This window comes from Stegostoma tigrinum, chromosome 12 (assembly GCF_030684315.1).
Source record: "Stegostoma tigrinum isolate sSteTig4 chromosome 12, sSteTig4.hap1, whole genome shotgun sequence".
Taxonomy (NCBI): Eukaryota; Metazoa; Chordata; class Chondrichthyes; order Orectolobiformes; family Stegostomatidae; genus Stegostoma; species Stegostoma tigrinum.
The window spans coordinates 35740689-35765773 of record NC_081365.1 but is presented as its reverse complement, the minus strand read 5'-3'; the positions used below and the strand labels follow the sequence as shown (position 1 = coordinate 35765773).

The window sequence follows — 25085 nt, the reverse complement described above, 5'->3', positions numbered from 1 at the left end:
TGTTCCACAGGGATCTGTGCTGGGACCACTGTTGTTTGTGATATACGTAAATGATTTGGAGGAAGGTGTAGGTGGACTGATCAGCAAGTTTGCAGATGACATGAAGATTGGTGAAGTAGCAGATAGTGAAGGGGACTGTCAGAGATTACACCAGAATATAGATAGATTGGAGAGTTGGGCAGTTAAATGGCAGATGGATTTCAATCCGGGCAAATGCGAGGTGATGCATTTTGGAAGATCTAATTCAAGAGCAAACTATACAGTAAATGGAAAAGATAACAAAATGTGAGGCTGGATGAACACAGCAGGCCAAGCAGCATCTCAGGAGCACAAAAGCTGATGTTTCGGGCCTAGACCCTTCATCAGAGAGGGGGATGGGGGGAGGGAACTGGAATAAATAGGGAGAGAGGGGGAGGCGGACCGAAGATGGAGAGTAAAGAAGATAGGTGGAGAGGGTGTAGGTGGGGAGGTAGGGAGGGGATAGGTCAGTCCAGGGAAGACAGACAGGTCAAGGAGGTGGGATGAGGTTAGTAGGTAGCTGGGGGTGCGGCTTGGGGTGGGAGGAAGGGATGGGTGAGAGGAAGAACCGGTTAGGGAGGCAGAGACAGGTTGGACTGGATTTGGGATGCAGTGGGTGGGGGGGAAGAGCTGGGCTGGTTGTGTGGTGCAGTGGGGGGAGGGGATGAACTGGGCTGGTTTAGGGATGCAGTAGGGGAAGGGGAGATTTTGAAACTGGTGAAGTCCACATTGATACCATATGGCTGCAGGGTTCCCAGGCGGAATATGAGTTGCTGTTCCTGCAACCTTCGGGTGGCATCATTGTGGCAGTGCAGGAGGCCCATGATGGACATGTCATCAAGAGAATGGGAGGGGGAGTGGAAATGGTTTGCGACTGGGAGGTGCAGTTGTTTGTTGCGAACTGAGCGGAGGTGTTCTGCAAAGCGGTCCCCAAGCCTCCGCTTGGTTTCCCCAATGTAGAGGAAGCCGCACCGGGTACAGTGGATGCAGTATACCACATTGGCAGATGTGCAGGTGAACCTCTGCTTAATGTGGAATGTCATCTTGGGGCCTGGGATGGGGGTGAGGGAGGAGGTGTGGGGACAAGTGTAGCATTTCCTGCGGTTGCAGGGGAAGGTGCCGGGTGTGGTGGGGTTGGAGGGCAGTGTGGAGCGAACAAGGGAGTCACAGAGAGAGTGGTCTCTCCGGAAAGCAGACAGGGGAGGGGATGGAAAAATGTCTTGGGTGGTGGGGTCGGATTGTAAATGGCGGAAGTGTCGGAGGATAATGCGTTGTATCCGGAGGTTGGTAGGGTGGTGTGTGAGAACGAGGGGGATCCTCTTGGGGCGGTTGTGGCGGGGGCGGGGTGTGAGGGATGTGTCGCGGGAAATGCGGGAGACGCGGTCAAGGGCGTTCTCGATCACCGTGGGGGGAAAGTTGCGGTCCTTAAAGAACTTGGACATCTGGGATGTGCGGGAGTGGAATGTCTGATCGTGGGACCTTTAAGGACCGCAACTTTCCCCCCACGGTGATCGAGAACGCCCTTGACCGCGTCTCCCGCATTTCCCGCGACACATCCCTCACACCCCGCCCCCGCCACAACCGCCCCAAGAGGATCCCCCTCGTTCTCACACACCACCCTACCAACCTCCGGATACAACGCATTATCCTCCGACACTTCCGCCATTTACAATCCGACCCCACCACCCAAGACATTTTTCCATCCCCTCCCCTGTCTGCTTTCCGGAGAGACCACTCTCTCCGTGACTCCCTTGTTCGCTCCACACTGCCCTCCAACCCCACCACACCCGGCACCTTCCCCTGCAACCGCAGGAAATGCTACACTTGTCCCCACACCTCCTCCCTCACCCCCATCCCAGGCCCCAAGATGACATTCCACATTAAGCAGAGGTTCACCTGCACATCTGCCAATGTGGTATGCTGCATCCACTGTACCCGGTGTGGCTTCCTCTACATTGGGGAAACCAAGCGGAGGCTTGGGGACCGCTTTGCAGAACACCTCCGCTCAGTTCGCAACAAACAACTGCACCTCCCAGTCGCAAACCATTTCCACTCCCCCTCCCATTCTCTTGATGACATGTCCATCATGGGCCTCCTGCACTGCCACAATGATGCCACCCGAAGGTTGCAGGAACAGCAACTCATATTCCGCCTGGGAACCCTGCAGCCATATGGTATCAATGTGGACTTCACCAGTTTCAAAATCTCCCCTTCCCCTACTGCATCCCTAAACCAGCCCAGTTCATCCCCTCCCCCCACTGCACCACACAACCAGCCCAGCTCTTCCCCCCCACCCACTGCATCCCAAAACCAGTCCAACCTGTCTCTGCCTCCCTAACCGGTTCTTCCTCTCACCCATCCCTTCCTCCCACCCCAAGCCGCACCCCCAGCTACCTACTAACCTCATCCCACCTCCTTGACCTGTCCGTTCTCCCTGGACTGACCTATCCCCTCCCTACCTCCCCACCTACACCCTCTCCACCTATCTTCTTTACTCTCCATCTTCGGTCCGCCTCCCCCTCTCTCCCTATTTATTCCAGTTCCCTCCCCCCATCCCCCTCTCTGATGAAGGGTCTAGGCCCGAAACGTCAGCTTTTGTGCTCCTGAGATGCTGCTTGGCCTGCTGTGTTCATCCAGCCTCACATTTTATTATCTTGGAATCTCCAGCATCTGCAGTTCCCATTATCTCTGATAGTAAATGGAAAAGTCCTGGGGAAAATTGATGTACAGAGAGACCTGGGTGTTTGGGTCCATTGTCCCTGAAGGTGGCAACGCAGGTCAATAGAGTGGTCAAGAAGGCATACGGCATGCTTTCCTTCATCGGACTGGGTATTGAGTACAAGAGTTGGCAGGTCATGCTACAGTTGTTTAAGTCTTTGGCTCGGCCACACTTAGAGGACTGCATACGGTTCTGGTTGCCACACTACCAAAAGGCTGTGGATGCTTTGGAGAGGGTGCAGAGAAGGTTCACCAGGATATCACCTGATATGGAGAGCACGAGCTGTGAATAAAGGTTGCGTAGATTAGGATTATTTTCATTAGAAAGTTGGAGATTGAGGGGGGACCTGATTGAGGCCTACAAAATCATGAGGCGCATAGACAGGGTGGATAGCAAGAAGCTTTTTCCCCAGAGTGGGGGACTCAATTACTAGGGGTCATGAGTTCAAAGTGAGAGAAGGAAAGTTTATGGGAGATATGCATGGAAAGTTCTTTTTACAGAGGGTGGTGGGTGCCTGGAATGCATTGCCAGTGGAGCTGGTAGACGCAGACACGATGGTGTCTTTTAAGATGTATCTGCACAGGTGCATGGATGGGCAGGGAGCAAAGGGGTACAGACCCTTAGAAAATAGATAGGCAGAGGATCTTGATCAGCGCAAACTTGGAGGGCCGAAGGGCGTGTTCCTGTGCTGCAATTTTCTTTGTTTTTTGTTCTTTGTTCTTTGTCAGTAGCTTCACCTGGAGCATTGGGCCAATGCTGAGATAATAGGCAGTCTCTCTGAGGAATTATGTAGCCCACGACCAAGGTACATCTGGAGCTTCAATAAGGCCAGGTTGGCAGGTTCCTGTAACAGGACAGGGGTCAGGTTTGGGAGTATAATAGATGGGATTGTGGAGAACTGGCAGTATACTAGCATTGTTGGGAGGAGACCATTTAAGGACCTCAGTTATTCCAAAGGCAGGCAAGGTCCCTTGATAGCTCTGCTACCACTGGTAAAGTACCTGGCGTGTACAAGTGCAAAGGAAAGTTGCATACAATTTTGTGGAGACATTAGAAGATGTGTCACGTGGCAAAAGAGGCATCTTATAAGTTTTGTGTGCAAGTCTCTACATATATTTCCATCTGAAATTCTGATGCATCACTGAGTGTAATTTCATTATGAAATATTCAAGCACAAAGGTAGGAATTGCAGAAAGTTTTGGGTTGACTTTACAATTGTCAGTGTATTGCAGATCACCCTAAGCTTGGTCAAAAAGTATTGACACAAAGACACAACATGCTAAAGTGGATTGTTAGTGTGAGATACTAATGATTTGGCATGTACAGAGAAATATTTAGAAGTTATGCAATAGAAACAGGCTGTATAGCTCAAGCATTCTGTGCTGGCATTCACCCTCAACATGAGCAAATGGTTTTAATCACAATTACTCCCTCTCTTCTTTCAACCATTTTCCTTCATCAATCTATCTGATCTAATCTTGAACATTGGCATTTGTTGCCTCACCATGAATTCCCAAAGCGGAGAAACTTCTCATAGAAACAAAAAATACCCCATTCCAGGAACAACCACTTCTCCAACACGACTGAGTAACAGAGGGAGGAAAGACAAACGATATGTGCCCAAAAGAAATCAATCAAAGACCAGCAAAAAAAAATGTGTATATTCCTACTGCAGGCGAGGTGCGCATGCAAGTGGATTTGAAGAGAATTCAGGTTACATAATCAAAGATTAAGAAGGTCCTGTGCTGCTTGTAAACTCTTACACAGGGGAAATAATATTAGAACTTCCTTAATTCTACAATCCTTAATTCAACTTAGAGCATCAACAAACCAAAGCCCAGCTTCGGAAACAGTTGCATTGAGGAAGTAGAATCCAGGAACTGATTAAAAAACAGTTAACAATGGATACTGGAAGCTAACCAGTGTAAAATAGAGTGCTAAAAATAACTGGAGAGGCTATATTTGGTCTGGAGAGCTTTGTATGAGGATTCAGCATAAACTCTTAATTGCCTCAGTGTATGAAGTGCATAGTCACAGATTTAGTACACCAGAGAATGAAGCTGAAGAGCCAGATGACAATGAAAACAATTTCATGGGATCATTTTCAGGTGCAGGAGATGGCCCATAGAACAACTGTGTGGTGGTGAAGAATAGAAAGAATAGGATGTAAATTGCAGTTGGAATTTGAAGAGCTGGTACAACACAGTTTGCTAAAGGTTAGAGATGCAAACAAAACATTGATTGGCACTGAATACAGAGCAGGACGGAAAGAGATGATTAAGGAATTGTTCAAGACTTATTGAGCAGAATGACAAAATCTCCGTAGAGGAGCTGAAAGTTGAATGTAGGAACAAGACAGATACTGCAGATACTTGAGTCGCAGTCAACACAGTGTGTAGTTGGACGCACACAGAATGTCAGGCAGCATCAGAGGAGTCAACTTTCCTACTCCTCTGCTGCCTGACCTGCTGTGTTCCTCCAGCTCCACACTGTTGATTAATAACCATGGGGATCTTTAACTTTTATATAGACAGGACTTGATCCATTAGGAATGTCATAATGAAGTCTTCACAAAGCCAACCTTGCAAGGCCGGTTGTACTAGGAAGGATATAGATCTCATGTGGATGATTCCAGAATGCCAAAAACAGTACTGTATGGTGAACAATGTTCTGGTAAGCAAGACTGAGGTGCACCTCCAAAACATTTTAAAGACTAGTTGACATTGATCAACAGGCATGGGAGGAAGAGGCCACCGATAGGGACAGCTGGTGTACAGCATCAAGGACGGCAATCTAAAAGTTGAAAGCAGATGCAAGATTGCTGCAGGAAAGTGCAGATAACCAGACTCTTTCCACACCAGAAGTTCTTGTGGTAATTTCCTGGCAGCTGTGTGGCATGAATATTGCTTGCTACTTATAAATCAAAGCCAGAATGTTGTCTAAGTCCTAATGACAATCCCTCTCCAACTTCTCAGAAACTTCCCTTGGAAGATTTTATAGGCAAACTGAAGACTTATAGCATCATGTGGCTCCTGGGAGGCGAACTTAATAATGAGCTTACTAATTTTTACTCCTAACACTTTGTCCCATTGTTGCTGGAGCTTCTTTTCTTCCAATACCTACAACAGATGTTAGCTGACAGCTGTCTTGTTTATGAAATGAGAAGGAGTATCCTTGGCTGACTTGCCTCTCCTTGTGTTTATTCTGTCAAAAGCACTTCATCTTTTTCATTTTCACAATCTCTATGCAGAGAATTTGATGCATCCTAAGCTGAATTTGTTGCACCACATATTTCAAGTATGTTTTCTCTTGATCATTTCAGTTTAGGAAATAATTTTTTTGTAGAAGGGTCTACGACATACAATGAGTAATTGTAGCTCTTGCAAACCACATGCTGCTACTGGTCTATTACATTTTTGAAAGCAAGTTTTATTTTTCAATATTTTTTGTTATGAAAATTATATATTTTCTTGCAGGTCTACAAAAACTCATCCTGGACCTGTTGTTCATTTAAGTGACAGTCCAAGGGACGAGGGGAAAGTAAGTAAGAAAGACAAATAGCTTTTTTTACATGTTCTTTCTGTTGTTCAGGATCTTCAGCTGAGTTATTTGGGCTTTTGAATCCCAAATTTAAAAATTACAGTGCATAAACAAAATGTATTAATGATAGCTGTTTGTTTTCGCATTTATTGTTTTAAACAATAAATCTTCATAACATCACCACTCAAACGGGCAATCCTCTTAAAAAGGCAAGTCAAATTGTTCACAATTATTTATTGTAATCTCTTACAATAGCATTAACTACATTCGTCTGCTTTGCTTGTAAGGTCAGCAGACGTTTAGACCTACAAGTTACCAAATAGATACATATCATTTCTATTTTCTATCTAATGAATCATAGAAGGGCATAGAGGGCATTTAAACAGTCCTTGGATAAGCATATGGATGATGATGGGATAGTGTAGGGGAGGGGCTTAGATCAGTTCACACCTCGGTGCAACATTGAGGGCCGAAAGGCCAGTTCTGCGCTGTATTGTTCTAAGTTCTATGTTCTATAAATGTTACAACAATCTGTGCTGTTATTTTTCTCCATTTGAGCATATTATTCTAATTTAATTTCCCAGCTCCCTGTCCTTTGTCAAACAACTAATTTTGTGTAAAAATAATTTATGAACTCTACTTCAATAACAGTATATAAAAAATGCATTCCAAACTACAGTATGAAGATGTTTTCTAATGTACCCTTTAGTAATTTTAAAGGCGAGCTTAACTTTATGAGCACTCTTCACTATTTTCCTGAAAATTGGAGACAATCAATCACTAATTATTCTAAAATAACTCTTCAGCAGCATGATTCACCTCTTGACTATCTCAAATATAGTGGAGCAAAGTAACAGAGATAATTGGTGTAATGCACAAAGTTGAGACAAATAGTGTAGAATTTTTACTTATCTTAGTAGCCTCCTGGAGAAGTGAATTTGGCTGAGGCAGGCAGGTGAGCAGGAGAACACCTCAGCATGGAGGCATTCTCCAAAACATGATTAAAATTGTGAAAATGAAGAGCCCCCAAGTCAGGAAGGTTGTCAAAGCAGAAGGAAAACCTTTCTGTAGGATTTCATTGACTCTGGGTTCAGCCTTACATCGCCATATATGTTGTGGATAAATTACTACCAGCTACCTTTAATTCAACTACTTATTAAAAAATCTCACAGACAATCGAATACCAAAACAATTATTTAAAGTTTGTTGCATGTAGCAACCAAAATAAGACCCCTCAAGTAAGCAAGTTAAGTATCACAACCCAACTTGGCTACTACCAAATGAATGGTAGAGTTTAGCAATGATTCCAACCAACACCATCTGTCTCTGAAGTTCTGAGGACAGATCAGTCCACCTGAAATGTTAACTCAGATTTCTCTCCACAGATGCATCCAGAAATGTTAGGCTTTTCCAGAATTTTCTGTTTTTGTAGCATATGCCTCTGGATGTGTCCAGATAGAGACATACAAGATGATCAGAGGATTAGATAGGGTGGACAGTGAGAGTCTGTTTCCGAGGATGATGACTTCAGCTTGTACAAGGGGGCATAGCTACAAATTGAGGGGTGTCCAGAGTTTGATCCTTGTGCAGTGTTGTTATATGAGTCATAAAGTCAAACAGCATGGAAACAGGCCCTTTGGTCCAACTGGTCCATGATGAACAGAATCTCAAACTAAACTAGTCCTACCTGCCTGCTTCTGGCCCATATCCCACCAAACCTTTCCTATTCATGTACTTATCCAAATGTCTTTTAAATGTTGTAACTGGATCCACATCAACCACTTCCTCAGGAAGTTCATTATGCATGTGAGCCACCCTCTGTGTAAAAGGAAAATTGCTGGGGAGTGGTGGACAGTGTGGAAGAATGTTGCAGGTTGTAGGGAGACTTGGATAAACTGCAGAATTGGGCTGAAAGGTGGCAAATGGAGGTCAATGCGGATAAATGTGAGGTGATTCACTTTGGGAAGAATAATAGGAAGGCAGAGTACTGGGTCAACGGAAAGATTCTTGGTAGTGTGGATGTGCAGAGTGATCTTGGTGTCCATGGATCCCTGAAAGTTGCCACCCAGGTTGATAGTGGAAGGATTGGAAAAAGTGCAGAGGAGATTTACCAGGATGTTTCCTGGCCTGGAGCGCAGGCCCTATGAAGAAAGGCTGAGGGACTTGGGCCTGTTCTCGTTGGAGAGAAGGAGGCTTAGGGGGGGATTTAATAGAGACATACAAGATGATCAGAGGATTAGATAGGGTGGACAGTGAGAGTCTGTTTCCGAGGATGATGACTTCAGCTTGTACAAGGGGGCATAGCTACAAATTGAGGGGTGATAGATTTAAGACAGATGTCAGAGGCAGGTTCTTTACTCAGAGAGTGGTAAGGGCATGGAATGCCCTGCCTGCCAATGCAGTTAACTCAGCCACATTAAGGGCATTTAAACAGTCCTTGGATAAGCAGATTGATGATGATGGGATAGTGCAGGGGGATGGGCTTAGATTAGCTCACAGGTTGGCACAACATCGAGGGCTGAAGGGCCTGTTCTGCACTGTATTGTTCTGTGTTCTATGTCTTTTTTAAATCTCTCTCCACTCACCTTAAAAATGTGTCTCCTAACCTTGAAATCCCCCATGCTAGGGAAAAGACAGCTACCATTAACTCTATCTATACCCCTCATTATTTTATAAACTTCTATAAGGTTGCTTCTCAACCTTGTATATTCCAATGAAAAAGGCCTACCCAGCCTTTCTTTCTAACTCAAACCTTCCATACAAGCCAACCTCCTGGTAAATCTCTTCTGAACCCTTTCTAGCCTAATAACTCGCTTCATATAACTGGGCGAACAAAACTGGATATAGTATTCCAGAAGAGGCCCCACTAAAGTCCTGTACAACCTCAATATGACTTCCCAACTCCTATACCCAAAGGACTGATCAGTGAAGGCAAGTGTGCCAAACACCTTTTTAACCATCCTGTCTATGTATGGTGCAAACTTCAAAAAATTATGTACCTGAACCTCTAGGTCTCTCTGCTCTACAGCACTACCCAAAGCCCTACCATTAATTGAATAAGTCCTACCCTTGTTTGTTGTACCAAAATAAATACCTTACATTTATCCAGATTGAACTTCATCTGCCATTTTTCAGCCCATTGACACATTTGATCAAGATCCCTTTGTAATCTTAGAAAACCTGCTTCACTGTCTACAATGCCACCAGTTTTGGTGCCATCCATTAAGTTACTAACCATACCTTCTATATTCTGATTGAAATCATTTATATGAATGATAAACAAAAGAGGACACAGAACTGATCCATGTGGAACACTACTGGTGATAGGTCTCCAGTCCAAAAAGCAACCCTCCACCACCACTCTCTCTCTTCTGTTGTCAAGCCAATTCTGTATACAATGTGACTTAATTTTACTAATTAGTCTACCACAAGGAACCTTGTCAAAAGCTTTACTACAATTCCACGTTAACAACGTTTACTCTTTGCCCTCATCTTTCTGGTAACTTCCTCAAAAATCTCAATCAAGTTTGTGAGACACAACTTTCCTCACACAAAACCATGTTGACTATCCCTAATCAATTTTTACCGCTCTAAATGTCCATAAATCCTATCTTTTAAAATCTCCTCCAACAATTTACCCATACCCGAAGTCAGGTTCATAAATCTAATTTTTGAAAGTTCTGCTACTGAAGGCTGCTGGGGATGAATTCTTATAGTATTTTCTGTCCTTCAAGTTTATGATGTGACATTATTGATGTTCCTTTAGAGTCTTTCATCCCACAATACTGACTATTCCCGGAACCATCAAATTAGCAAGTTGCCCTCTTATCAGAAGTAGCTTCACTATTCCTTGTTACTTTGGCATTGACTGTCTGTTGAAGACACAACTTTCCTGCAGAGAACACTTTCAATGCTTCTGCAAGGCAATCATTTGTCCTTGTGACATTAGGCAACCAGTTATCAAGCGGTTATTAAAACAGTGATAATGGGAACTGCACATGCTGGAGAATCCAAGATAACAAAGTTTGGAGCTGGATGAACACAGCAGGCCAAGCAACATCTCAGGAGCACAAAAGCTGACGTTTCGGGCCTAGACCCTTCAAAACAGGTTTGTTTACGTAGCTTCAAGTCCTTCTTTTCTCAGGCGTGGCTGATTGCTTTCAATTCCCCTATAATAGGTTGTCCTAGAACCTTAACAGTTTATTCCAGACAGAGTTATGGCTGATTGTTTCAATCCATGAACAGATATTAAAGTTCTCAAGTTTACAGTAGCTTCATCACAGATGGCCACTCAGCCTGCTGCTGGGAGGTTACTTTCACAGAGCTGTTTGTCACCACCACTCAGGAAGGGTCAATTTTAACATTGCGAATCCCAGCAGAGTCTTTGTTGTCTCTCAGTTAGACGGTTAGTTGATTTAACTGTCTACCTGCCACTGCTGCCACTGTGCACCTGCTTTCATTGAGATGGACCAAAGGTGAGAGCACATTGGAGTGATGACCAGATGCTCTAATCTCCTTTTTTTGTCCCGGGTCCCACTTTTAAACCCACTTCCACCAGATTAAGACATTTCTGCCCTGAATTGTCCAGAATGCCAAAGCACAATATATACCCTTGACTGCATGAATATTCAGTTTGAAAACTTTGCATTTTTAAAACCAGATATTTTCATAAACTAACAAAACCCCTCAGAAGGTATATGTTAATGCAATTTACAGGATTTTTAAAAAGAAAATTCTTACCAAAATTTTGAATAGAAATGAAGGCATGTGATTAGAAGTAAAATCCAGCCTTGATGAAAATCTTTCTGAAAATTGAAAAAAAGAATGCACCTGCACGATCTGTGAGCAGTTCATAAGCTACAAAGTTTTATATGTAGTCTAATCATATTATGCATCAAAATGTAAATTGCCAGCCAACTCTCCATACTTTCTGTTAATCAAACAGCAAGAACCCCATGCATGGAATGCAATCACAATTCACAAGATCAGGGCAAAGACTGAACATAACAAATATGAATTCAGTTGGAAATTTTCAACTAACCTGTGTCTCATCTGAAAAACAAATAATTGAGAGTTGAAAATTGGAAGGAATTGGCGGAAATGGTTGGGATACTTGGCCGGTCATGACAAAATTTTCTGGTGGGCCTGCAAATTAGCACCACTTCAAGGATCCTTTGTACATTTTCAGATAAATATAAAAGTAATCCAGACAGTGAGCTGTCTAGCTAATGGCGTTTAAGGGGGATATTGAAGATTGCTTAGAAACATGTCAATGTATCAATTTACATAACCAGGATGAATATAAATGCTTTACCTAGCCCCACAAGTTCTGTCTCCTACCAGTCTCCATGAAATTTTAATGACTATCTTCCATCTAAACTCATTCATGAAACTGCTGGATTGCCAAACATCTAGTATGGTAAGTAGCCAGCTAGCACTCATTGATCACTGGGCAATTTTCCTCACTTATGCTGAACCCTAAAACTAAAAAGTGGTTTGAGTCTCTGGTTGCTATCTTCAAGTGGCTAGTGAGAGCTACTCTGCCAATTTCACACTGATTTTGAAGAGAAGTTAGAATGGCTCATGTGTTGGTAGTTTGCTATGGAAGCATTTGAAACATACAGGTCATAGAGCTGTACAGCATGGAAACAGACCCTTCGGTCCAACTCGTCCATGTCAAAGAGATATCCTAAAATAATCTAATTTCATTTACCACTATTCAACCCATATCCCTCTATAACCTTCCGGATGCCTCTTAAACATTGCAATTGTACCAGCCCCCACCACTTTCTCTGGCAGTTCATTTCATGCATGTACCCTCTGCATGAAAACGTTGTCCGTTAGATCCCTTTTAAATCTCTCCCCTCTCAATATAAACACATACCTTAAGTTTTGGTCTCTGCTACCCTGAGGAAACAACCTTGGCTATTCATCCAATCTATGCCCCTCGTGATTTTATACAGTTCTATAAGGTCACCCCTCAGCCCTAGCTTATTCACCCTCTTCTAATAGCGCAAACCCTTCAACCCTAGCAACATCCTTGTATATCTTTTCTGAACCATTTAAGTTGCACAGTGTCCTTCCTATAGCAGGGAGACTAGAACTGAATGCAGTATTCCAAAAGTGGCCTAACCAATGTTCTGTACCTCCAAACTTCTATACTCAATGCACTGACCAATAAAGGAAAGCTGGCCAACTGCCTTCTTCACTATCCTGTCTATCTTGCAACTCTACTTTTGAGAAGCTATGAACCTGCATATGAAGCACATCTGAATCAGCCATTGTACTCTGCACTTGAATATTTCTGAAAAGGGATACATGTTGCCAAATCTTTCAGCAAAATGTCACCTTTTCCACCAATATCTAAATCTGTAAAGAGGTCATTCAGTACAACACTGTGTTACTTAATGCTAGTCTATGGTAGGATAAATTAATTGAACAGGCAATGATCTGTAAGTGATGTTCTGCCTTCCGTTTTATTGCTTTTTTTGGAAAGGCAGTGAAAATGACTCCACTGGCTGTGTTCAAGAAAATTAAGCTGAAGTCCAATCTGAGTATCTACTGTGGTGATGCATGTACAGGAATTACATGCAAAGGTCCTTTGAAGTTCCTTTATTTATACAAAGCATGTTAAGATTTGCAATCCAAAATGCTAATAATCTGATTCATGTGGTAATCAGAGGTGTACTTTAGTTGTGTATTTATGTGTGTGTGCGCATGAATGTGAGTGACTAATGGAAATAGTCATTAAATTAAATTTTTCCTAGTAAATAACTATTTACAACACAAGCAACTTGTGGTAGCTGAGATCAGTATTGGACATTGACATCGTTCATTGTGTTCTCTTGGTGAAGTCACTTACACACGAGCAAATTTTGTTGGGTATTCTGATTTGGAAGATCACGCCTTGCTCCTGGTATTCATCATCAATATCACCATTAAAGCAAATCCTGGGCTTTTGAGTAAGTTTGAAGATTATGGTAGCACCATGCAATGTTACATGACAAATTGAACATACCTAGTAAGCAGATAATGTTATCTAACCTAATCCATAATAAGCCTCATGTAATCTTATTTTAAAATAGCATTTGCAGATGACAGTATTTTGGAGGCAGAATATCTAGAGTTTGCATGGGCACAGAATGTTATAAAAGGCTATAGGCAAAATGAGAGTACAAAATTACACATATGAAGTTCACTATGGACAATCACAGGATGGAATGATGTGTCATCCCATTTTATTTACTCTTGCACACATTCTCTGTGCTTTTGAACAACTCACTTAAATCTCTCAGTAAGTTTTTCCTGTTCTAAGAATAACAAACCCAGCTTCTCCAGTCGCTCATCTCTGGTACCCCTCCAAGACCCTTTCAAATACCTAAATGTTCAATTATCAATCACACCCAAGAATGTATTTATCCATGCAGCAATTTGTTGTTGTAATTAAAACTTATCACAGACAGCCAGAATATCCTGGTTTTGACTAGAGACCACACTTTATAGCCTCTGCATCAGCAGGAATGAAAATTTTCATGAGTTTCTCCACTTTCTCCTCTGCTTCCACTTTTCAGTATTTTCAGTCTCCACTTCCTCCTTTTTATTTAGAAACAGTCTCACCCGTTTCATTTTTAAAATAATTTTGTCCACTCATCTCTTTTATTTCTGCATGACATAAAAACAGACATAAATGCAGCAGATGGAAATGCTCAAATTGTTCATCCCAGTATATTGCCAAATAATAATACACTTGGTTCAGTTTTTACAGTGTGTTCTCAGGATGTGAATCTTAACTGCAAAATTCATTACTGTTTTCCCAATAGTGGGTCACACAATGGCCCTGGCATTTACAAGAGGGTAAGGAAGGACAAGGGTCACATAAGGAAAATGCAGCACAGCATTTTCTTGTTTACAGCTGGCCAATTAATAGCCTAATCAACTACCTGCAACAGTCAAGAAAACTGGTGGCAGGAGGATATAATCAGGGACCATTGAAAACTGTTCCTCAAATAATCTGCATTAATCTGGATTAAAGCAAAAGCAAATTACTTACTTTAGTGGTGAGAGACTAGGAATTGTGGAGAAACAAAAGGATTTTGGTGTTCAAGTGCATGATTCATTAAAACAAGTATCCAATTTTAAAAAAAGAACGAAAGTGACATGAGAAACTGACTTTTTTTTCTCATGGAGTTAACCTCTTGGATGTTCATTCTTGATTTTAAGGCTGGAATTGATAGCAACATGGTTTTGACCCATGTCTAGTATCTCCTCCAGATTTTGGAAAGAAGAACTGGGCTTCAAAAGGAACCTTTGGGACATAATTTTGTTTCTAAGTCTGTATCATAGCTTTGTGTCAATGGAAACAATTAAAGTTATTTCTTTTTCAAAGCATCTCAATGTTAGCAATTGCATTCACATATCAGTTGGTTACTTCCCAAAGTGCTTAAAGGGGCCACTGAAAACCATGAAAGAAAAGGCAAGTTCTTTTCTTCTAGTTTCTCATTAACGCTTTAAGCTGTCATCAAAATTCTCCCCACCTCCCCTCCCCCAATCCCACTTGCACACCCAGCTTTTGGCTTACCTTTGGCTTAATTTGCCATTCAAGACAGAATTAAATCAGTGAGATACGTGAATAATCGTGACTGCGCTATGCAACCGTTGCTAGGTTCATTCTGATGGATTTAGGATGAACCTTGCATCTCGCATCTGGCAAGTAAGCTTTAGTGTGCCAGATGTTGCAGATACTGTCAAATTTAGCTCCAGTCTAATTATCACTCATATCTCATCTCACTTCACCTGAGAATTGTCTTTGGTCTTGGCTTCCAATGCAAGGAGTATAAAGGGCTAAAAAAATCGATAGATTCCAAAATGGGCACAAGAACTGTGATATATGATTAACCTGTACATGTTCAGTAGTCATCATTGTGAAAACTTTACCTCATGTTTGCACATCTCATAACTTCCACATATTGTCAGTTATTCAATCATTCCAACCTCATCAGCCAAGTAGAATGCACCACACTCAAAGATGCACTTTCTTCTTCTTGCAGAGAAGAAAGAGAAAGCAGGAGATAATTGGTGAGCACAGATACAGGTTCGCACCCATGGAGCTGATGGTGGTCCCCATAATTAGATGACTGTTATTGAGGCAGTAGCCAGTGGTGAGGCTGAAATCATAGAAGACTGCTTTTCTCCCTTCCTAATCCACTTTCTCATGCCCTACATCTCCTTATCTTACAATCTGATCTGACATACAAGCTGCAGATAGTATGTAAACAGACCCCTTCTTGCCCACCCCTTGCCACTCCCTCATTTCCCTCACTGCAATTCTACTCTTGTGCTTAGATCACAGTGTGGAGCTGGAGGAACTCAGCAGGCCAGGTAGCATCAGAGAAACAAGAAAGTTGATGTTTTGGGTCAGGACCCTTCTTCAGAAATAGGGGAGGGGGAAGGGAGCTCAGAAATAAATCGAGAGAGAAGGGGTAGGACTGGGGAACGTAGGTGGGATGGTAATAGGTGAGTTCAGGTAGGCAGTGGTGGGGATTGGTCAGTGAGGTGGGAGGAGCAGATAGGTGGGAGAGAAGATAGACAGGTTGTGTCAGGTCAAGGAGGTGGAAATGAGAGGGAGTGTTAGTCATGGGATAAGGTCAGGGGTGGGGAGATTTTGAAACTGATGAAGTCCACATTGAGGCTATTGGGTTGTCGGGTCCCAAGGCAGAATATGAGGTGCTGCTTTCCTCCTTTCAACTACCTAAGAACTGTCATCTGGTGACTTTCTTAAAGTGCAAGCAACCCAGGGCTTTGATCAAGAAACACCATCACTCAATCACAAACTGGCAAACTCTAGTTTAGATATTGCACCCCATGTAATTTAGAGATTAGCTTGGAGTGATATCTGCATGTGACAAGTCACTGCACATGAGTGGCCAGTGCAGGGGGAATAGGCTCATTCAGGTTCTAGTTCACGAGAAGATGTGGCCACACACAAGACCTACTGCAGAACTGAGAACTTTGAGGAGGTGATGCACAGAAAAAGGCATGCTTGGCAGAAAAATTACTGTCCATGTCATGGAGCAAGGATGAGTTCAGCTTTAACTTGGGAAGACTTCATGTAGAGCTTGGGGCTCATCCTTTCTAGCATGAAGATACTGGGCATCTCTATAAAAAGACTTTTGGACTCAACTATGATGCTGCACCTGATGACTGATGTGACATCTTCCTCAAACCACCAAACATCTGAACACTGTGGTAAATGCTTAAACTGAGGTCATGAAATCTCAGTCTCAAAGAATTTCCATCATTGCAGATATTAGTGTTCAAATGGGACATTCGGGGTCTCAAATTATCCAAAATGGAAGAGATTGGCAGAAGTAGAGACAATCAATTATTTCAAAAGTAAATTGAATAGGCAGTGAAAGGAAGTAAACTTGTAGGGATGTGGTATTAAAGCTGGACAATAGAAATGACTGGATTACTCCACAAGGGCCTACGTGAATACTATAAGTGATCATAGCTTAGCCCAGCAGACTATGCTCCAAATTAGTTTGCTGTACTCTGTCAATATGACAGCTTTCATGCTCCCACCATTGCCAATCCACGCGTGGCTCGGCTGTTGCTGGTTCGTCAGCCAGTTCAGGCTGCTGGACCTTATAGGCCTAAAGCTGCTGAAGGGCATTCTACAAGGTCACGTGTCGTTTCTTCCACTGAAAATCAACAGTCTTCTACTCAACATTCTGCAAACACTGAGGTAGCACTGTAGCAATACACAAGTCCACGTAGAGGTGAAAACAAAATATGTACCAAGGAAATGTGAAAGGATGATTAGTTGTTTTTTGTGTGGAATATTGTATGTTTTGTTAGATAAAGTTGGTTTGGGATAGTTGTTCGCCAAAAATTTTGTTTCAGCATTTCAGTCAATAGAACACTGTGATGGGCCTTGCCATAACAATGATATACAGGAACACGTAAATGGAGATTTGGAATTCATGGTTGTGGCAATCATGGGGTAACTGGCTAGAATGTAGAACTATTGGTTGCTTCCTGCTCCTGCTCCTGCTCCTCCTCCTCCTGCTCCTCAGCTGCTCACCATATTCCCAGAAGTTAGGCCAATACTCTCTTGTAGGCCAGATTATAAGAAAGAAATGGACCAACTTGATCAGGACACAGACCCCATCGATTACAAGACGTAGTGAAACTTTTGCTTTGCACATCACCAGTCTGGTCTACACCGTTTCTAGTGGTAACAGGGTACATATTGCTGATGCTGGTTGTGTGCGATCAGGCAGGTGAAAAGCAAGCTTCACTCAACTATCATATCTCTGGCCTGACCTGGCATCTGAAAAATTACAGGACAGTGGATTGGCATAGAATAAATAATCATGACTGCTTCTAAGATAGTAGAAACGCACCAACTTGCTGATTTAGCACCTACTGTACTCAGTGAATAACAAACTTTCCTGTTACTATATTAGCTTTAGTACGTGGTTCATGCAAAGCGAGGTATATTACACCCTGCATCGCTATGCTGGCAAAAACTTGTATATCTTCCACCCATTTCCTTCTGCTCAGAAAGAGCACATGGCTTCCTCCTTACCTCCCTTCCAACCCCTAACCGCCCTCACCCTCAGGCATTTAAAAGTATCAGTTGCATCTCTGCAACAATGGATTGTAAACTAGTATTAGATTCATCAACAATCCTGATACAGAAATTAAGGGCCACTGCTAACTTTTCAGCCATTGGCAGCACTGAATTTGAGCTTCATGAAGGGTACAGAGGTCTGTTTGTAAAATATAGTTGCAGTTAATGAGCATGTTCATTGTAAAATATTGACTATGCATGCACTATTCGAGCATATTTGATGGTAAAAAAAATGCTCACAGAAAATCCTAAAATTTTTGATTGATTTCTTGTCATGTGTACCGAAGTGCAGTGAAAACGTCAGGCAGACAAGCAAGGATGTGCAGATCAAAAAGACTTAGACAAAGGCATCTAGGTTACATTGCACAGGATGTGCACTTGGCAAGATCAGCATTATTTGATGCTAAAGAGTGCATTCATCAGTCTAATAATGGCTGGGAAGAAGAACCCACTCGTGTGTGTGTTCTGTAGGCTTCTGTATCTTCTGCCTGATATAAATGGTCCGTAGGTGTTCTTTACTGGGATGCAATGGGTCTTTGATGATGTTGGCAGCAGCAAGAAGGTAGGGTAAGGAGGCATGGGATAGGGGGAAATGTGGCAGATTGGATTCATTAATAGAGAGAATAGAAGCATTAATAGAGGGATTGAGGTCAAGAGCTGTGAAGTTATGCTCCAGCTGTACAAAAGCCTGGTTCTGCCACATCTGGAGTATTGTGTCCAGTTCTGGTCACCTCATTACAGGAAAGATGTGGAAGCATTGGAAAAGGTGCAGAGGAGATTTACTAGGATGTTGCCTTGAATGGAGGGAAGGTCTTACAAGGAAAGATTGAGAGAGCTAGGGCTTTTCTCTTTAGAACAACAAAGGATGAGAAGTGGCTTGATAGAGGTGTATAAAATGATCAGAGGTATAGATAGAGCAGACAGCCAGAGACTTTTTCCTAGGGTGGAGGTAGCTTTTACGAGGGGACATGGTTTTAAAGTGAAAGGAGGTAGATATCGGGGAGACGTCACAGGTAGGCTCTTTACTCAGAGAGCGGTAAGGGCATGGAATGCTTTGCCGGAGCGGGTAGTGGAGTCGGCCTTATTAGGGGCATTTAAGCAGCTATTAGATAGGCATATGGGTGATCGTATAATGTAGGGGTGGAGGTTAGATAGACCTTAAGATTAGGGAAAAGTTCAGCACAACATTGTGGGCCGAAGGGCCTGTACTGTGCTGTACTGTTCTGTGTTCTATGTTCTATGTTCTATGTTCAGCGAGCCTTGCAAATGGAGTCCATGCTTGGAAAGTTGGCTTTTGCAATGGTCTTGGTTGTGCACACAACATTCTGTAGGTTCTTACAGAGCTGGGCAGAGCAGTTGCCATACCAGGCTGTTACACACCCAGACAGTATGCTTTCAATGGGTACATCTGTAGAAATTGTAGAGGGCCCTTATAGACATGCCAAATTTCCTGAGCAGCCTTAGGATCTATGTCAGAGCTATATGGAAAGTCCGGGACAGGTTGTCAGTTGTCATCACTCCGAGGAACTTCAGGAGGTCTCCTGAAGAGAAACACTGTCTCACTCTTATTCCCTCTGCAAACAGCTTGTCCTCCGCTTTCACAAACAAAAGCAGAAGTTGCTGGAGAAACTCGAGAGCATCTGTAGAGACAAAAACAGAGTTAACATTTTGAGTCCAGTCCTTCAGGTCACTGGAATCAAAACGTTAACTCTACTTTTGTCTCCACAGATGCTGCCAGACTTGCTGAGTGTCTCCATCATTTTGTGTTTTTGTTTCAGATTCCCAGCATCTGCAGTTCTTTGTTTTTACATTGTTACTACTTTGTTCTCTTTTCTGCCTCTGTTCTGTCTCCCTCCCTTGCAGCATTCCGAGGAAAATTGCATTATAGAACCCATAACTGGGAAGAAGTGATGTACATCGAGGGCCGAAGGGCCTGTACTGTGCTGTAATGTTCTATGTTATAATTTGAATCACAACCAACACCTGCAGAATTCATCACCTTTAACTCCTCACAATATCAATGGTTTCACAAACTCAAGTAGACCCAGCAAAAATTAATCAACAACCATTGTCTTTTTAGAAGTGCTATGAAGCTGGAGGTGTAGTAGGTTCCTTTCTGCTGTTGTATGCACATTCAGTTGTGTGAGGTCGAGATGGCAACAAGACTGAAGGTAGCGACATTAATGTCACATGACATCATAATCTACCCACTCTGTATACTTCCAGCACATGTTCTTATTACCCATCCAACACCTCTACCAGGATGGCATTTAGTACAGGTTACACTCAATTATGGCCATAATGTTTCCACTTTAGGTTTGTGCCTTACCAGTATTTTCCTAAAGTCTTTATTAACTAGTTGTTTCCTTTCAGGTAGGGAATATCTGATCAATCCATTTCAGGTCTGTAAAAGATGCCTTCCACAGACACTGGCCGCATGGTATTATGGCAATGCTGTAAAAGAAGCTGCAATGAAAACTATATTTTAAAACAAGGTTGTTGATAATGGGAGCCTTTTAATTATTAGGCACATCAGGAAAAAAACTACAAATGTCATGCTTCAGAGGAAGATGATTTATTTGTAGCACAAGCTGCAACAATGATGTCTTTGAAACAGAACATAACAGTTCAAACATAACCAAAAATCAAGGACTTATGACTTGTCACTTATTGGGCGCTGGTACAATTTTTGGCTTAATTTGGTGCATTTTCTTAAAAAAAGAATTCTACTGCAGAAAATGTTTTCAATTGGGGGTTGTATAATTTAACACAGCAGTCTGCAGCATTATTGAATTTTATTGCCAATATTACAACAGCTGAAAAATTTGTAAAGAACACCTTGAAGATGCTTCATAGAAATGAAGTCAAACAAACTGACCAGTTACTAATGGTGTACCACAAGGGTCGGTGTTGGGTCCACTGCTGTTCATCATCTTTATAAATGACCTGGATGAGGGCGTAGAAGGATGGATTAGTAAATTTGCAGATGACACTAAGGTCGGTGGAGTTGTGGATAGTGACGAAGGATGCTGTAGGTTACAGAGAGACATAGATAAGCTGCAGACCTGGGCTGAGAGGTGGTAAATGGAGTTTAATGCAGACAAAGTGTGAGGTGATGCACTTTGGTAGGAGTAACCGGAAGGCAAAGTACAGGGCTAATGGTAAGATTCTTAGCAGTGTAGATGAGCAGAGAGATCTTGGTGTCCATGTACACAGACCCTTGAAAGTTGCCACCAGGTTGACAGGGCTGTTAAGAAGGCATACAGTGTTTTAGCTTTTATTAATAGAGGGATCCAGTTCCGGAACCAAGAGGTTATGCTGCAGCTGTACAAAACTCTGGTGTGGCCGCACTTGGAGTATTGCGTACAGTTCTGGTCACCGCATTATAAGAAGGATGTGGAAGCTTTGGAAAGGGTGCAGAGGAGATTTACTAGGATGTTGCCTGGTATGGAGGGAAGGTCTTAAGAGGAAAGGCTGAGGGACTTGAGGCTGTTTTCGTTAGAGAGAAGAAGGTTGAGAGGTGACTTAATTGAGACATAAAATAATCAGAGGGTTAGATAGGGTGGATAGGGAGAGCCTTTTTCCTAGGATGGTGACGGCGAGCAAGAGGGGGCATAGCTTTAAATTGAGGGGTGAAAGATATAGGACAGATGTCAGAGGTAGTTTCTTTACTCAGAGAGTAGTAAGGGAATGGAATGCTTTGCCTGCAATGGCAGTAGATTCGCCAACTTTAGGTACATTTAAGTCATCATTGGACAAGCATACGGACGTACATGGAATAGTGTAGGTTAGATGGGCTTCAGATTGGTATGACAGTTCGGCACAACATCGAGGGCCGAAGGGCCTGTACTGTGCTGTAATGTTCTATGTTCTATGTTCTAAGAATCAGCCGTAAACCAAAGGAGAATGTATTAGAGAGGGTGGTTGAATCCACAGTTTCTGTTTATTAAGTTTCTTTTCAGCATCCAGAATTTAGCTTTGGAGGAGCCTCAGCTGCTGCCTTTGTCAATAAGTATGCGGTTCTTGCATCTGCTGTGGATGAGGGCACAGAATACAGGGAGTTTGAGCGAACTGACCAAAACACTCTAGCACACAGCACTATTCAAGTGGGGGGAGGATGAGAAAGAGAAATATAGTTGTAATAGGGGATAGCATCGTAGGGGAATAGATAATGTTTTCTGCACCAAAAACAGAGAGTTCCAAAGGCTAAATTGCCTACCTGGTGCCAAGGTTAAGGACATTCTTCTGGACTGGGAAGGAAATTGGATTGGGAGGAGAACTATTGCTGTGATCCATATAGGTGCAACACCATGGGTAGAACAAAAAAAGAGGCTCTGCTGAGGGATTATGAGCAGCTCATAAAGCAGACCCACAACAGTAGGAATCTCAGCTTTGCAAAAGAGCAACATATAATTTGTGTAGGATAAATAATATTAGAGAGTAAATGCATGGCTCAAAGATTGGTGTGGCAAAAATGTGTTCTGATTCATATGCGTTGACACTAGTTCTGAGGAAGAAGAAAGCTGTGCCTTTCACACAGGCCTCATTTGACCCATGCTGTGACCAGTGTCCTAGAAAATTGTACTGCTAAGGTTGTAGGTCGGGCTTTAAACTAACAGTTTGAGGGAAAGGTTCAATTGAAGGCAAGTTTTAATCATAAAAAAGAAATGAAAGAGCAGGTGTGCAGGGTGTTACAGGCAACAATAACCAAAGTGTCACAGGAAGGGGCAGAAAATATAAGCAGCAGAAATTAGGACTAGAAGAAATAAATAATAATGGCAAAAAGCCAAAGCTTGATGTGAATGTGAATGCATAAAGAATGTCTAACAAGATTGATGGATTAGTAGTATAAATAGAAATAAATAAATGAAACTTGATACCTGTTACAAAGATGTGTGTGGCAAGGTGACCAGGACTGAGAACATTCCATTAAAATAGGCAAAATAGAAAAGAAGATGGGGTAACATTGTTAACAAAGGATGGTATCAATGGAGTACTGAATATTGATATCAGTGCAATTGATCATGTTGTAGAATCAATTTGGTGGGAAATAAGGAATAACAAGGGAAAAAACTAATGGGTGGGAATAGGTTCTCAGCCCCCAAAGAGTTGCCTCTCTGCAACAGAGAAAGGTATAAGTCAGGACGTAATCGAGGCTCTGATGTGAGTTTGTTCGCTGAGCTGGAAGGTTCGTTTTGAGACGTTTCATCACCATTCTAGGTAACATCATCAGTGAGCCTCCGGTGAAGCACTGGTGTTATGTCCCACTTTCTATTTATCCGTTTAGGTTTCCTTGACATCACCAACAGATAAATAGAAAGCAGGACATAACACCAGCGCTTCACCGGAGGCTCACTGATGATGTTACCTAGAATGGTGATGAAATGTCTGAAAACGAACCTTCCAGCTCAGCGAGCAAACTCGCATCCAGAACTTCAACCTGAGCTACAAATCTTCTCAAAACTCGCTGGTAATAGAGGCTTGTAGAAGGACACTACAATTGTCAATTGGGTGATTTTAACCTGCAAATTGACTGGCCAAATCAGATGAGCAAAGATAACATGGAAATCAAATTTGTGAGTGCATCAAGTGTTATTTCGTAGAGCTGCATGTTGCAGAACCTACCTTGGAATTGGCTATTTTAGATCTAATTATGTGAAATTAGTTAGGATTAATAAGAGATCTCATAATTAAGGATCCTCTGAGGGAAACATGGTAGAATTTTGATTCCAGTTTAAGGTAGAGCAACTTCGATTTTAAACTGTGTCCTCAACTTAAACAAGGACAATAACATAGATATAATGAAAAAGTTGTCTAAAATGGACTGGGAAAATAGACTTAGGGGAAGATCAGTGGATGTGCAGTGACAAACATTTGAGCAAATTATTTCATAACACTCACTAAAAATTTATTTTGATCAAAAATAGGAGATGATAAAAAAGATGATCCACCAATGTTGGTCTAAGCAAAAATTGACGTAGACAAAATGGTGAGATCCAGTGGCAGGCCAGAATATTAGCATTTTTTTGAAACTAGCTGATGACCAAAAAGCTGTTGAAGGATGTAGATTTAAAGTGATATGCAAATGAAGCAAGGTCAGTGTGAGAAAAATAAAGCATTTTCATACAGCAAGTTGTTAGGGTATGGAATGTACTGCCTGGAAATGCGGCGGAGGCAGGATCAATTGAAGCACTCAAGAGGGCATTGCTACTCGATAATGGACTCAGGGCAGGCATGATGGGCTGAATGACCTCCTTTTGTACCATAGTAATTCTGTAATTTTGAAGAGGGAGAAGATTGTTTCTGAGAGCCAATTGACAATAAATATTAAAAAAAGGCAACTTTCTACAGGTATAAGGAAGACAGTGGCTAAAATGAGTATGAGGCCCTTAGAGAATGCAACTCAGGAATTCATAATAGGAAACAAGGAAATTGGAGATAATTTGAACTAATATTCTGCATTTGTCTTTATAGTGGACAACACTATAACCATCCCAGAGTTATCAGATAACAAAGTAGGAGGAAAAATCTTGTAACAGTCTTATCATGAGGGACTAAGTATTTGACAAACTACTGGGATTGAGGACAGACTATTGGCCAGAACCCAATGACCTTCATCCAAGGGTTTTAAAGGAAGCAGCTGTGGAGATAATGGAGACAGTGATCAAGATATTCCAGAATTCTTTAAATTCCAAGAGGGTCCAGCAGATTGAGCATGTGATGCCCTGATTCAAGAAAGGGAGGAGACTGAGTTGATAAAGGGGAGATGGTAGATGTTGTGTACTTGGATTTCCAGAAGACAATCAACAAAGTGCCACATAAGGGTTATGGCTCAAGTTGGAAGTTCACAGTATTGAGGGTAACAGTATTGCGATTAATAGGGATTTTTCCAGGTTGGAAAGACATGGCTGGTGGAGTGCTGCAGGATAAATCCTCGAGTCCCAAATATTTACCATACGTATTAATGAATTGAAGGAGGGGGAAGAGTATAATGTATTCAATTTGCTAATGACATAGGAAACGGGCATGGTGTAATGAGAACATCAGGAATCTACAAGAGGACATAGGTTAAATCACTTGTCAAAAACTTGGGCAATGGAATTTAATGTTGGAAAGCTTGAGGTCACACACTTTACTCAGCAGAGAGAAAATCTCCAAAACATTGAAATGCAG

The 25085-nt window shown here is 42.3% G+C and overlaps 1 protein-coding gene across 5 annotated transcripts in view; it reads left to right on the top strand.

The window, feature by feature from the left end:
* Positions 1-25085, top strand: part of stxbp5l (syntaxin binding protein 5L) — a 523376-nt gene that overhangs the window by 238111 nt on the left and 260180 nt on the right. For all 5 annotated transcript variants that reach the window (XM_048540360.2, XM_048540359.2, XM_059650278.1 and 2 more), the window contains exon 6: positions 6214-6277. In XM_048540360.2, the coding sequence (XP_048396317.1) occupies positions 6214-6277 (64 nt within the window). The remainder of the gene's footprint in view (positions 1-6213; positions 6278-25085) is intronic.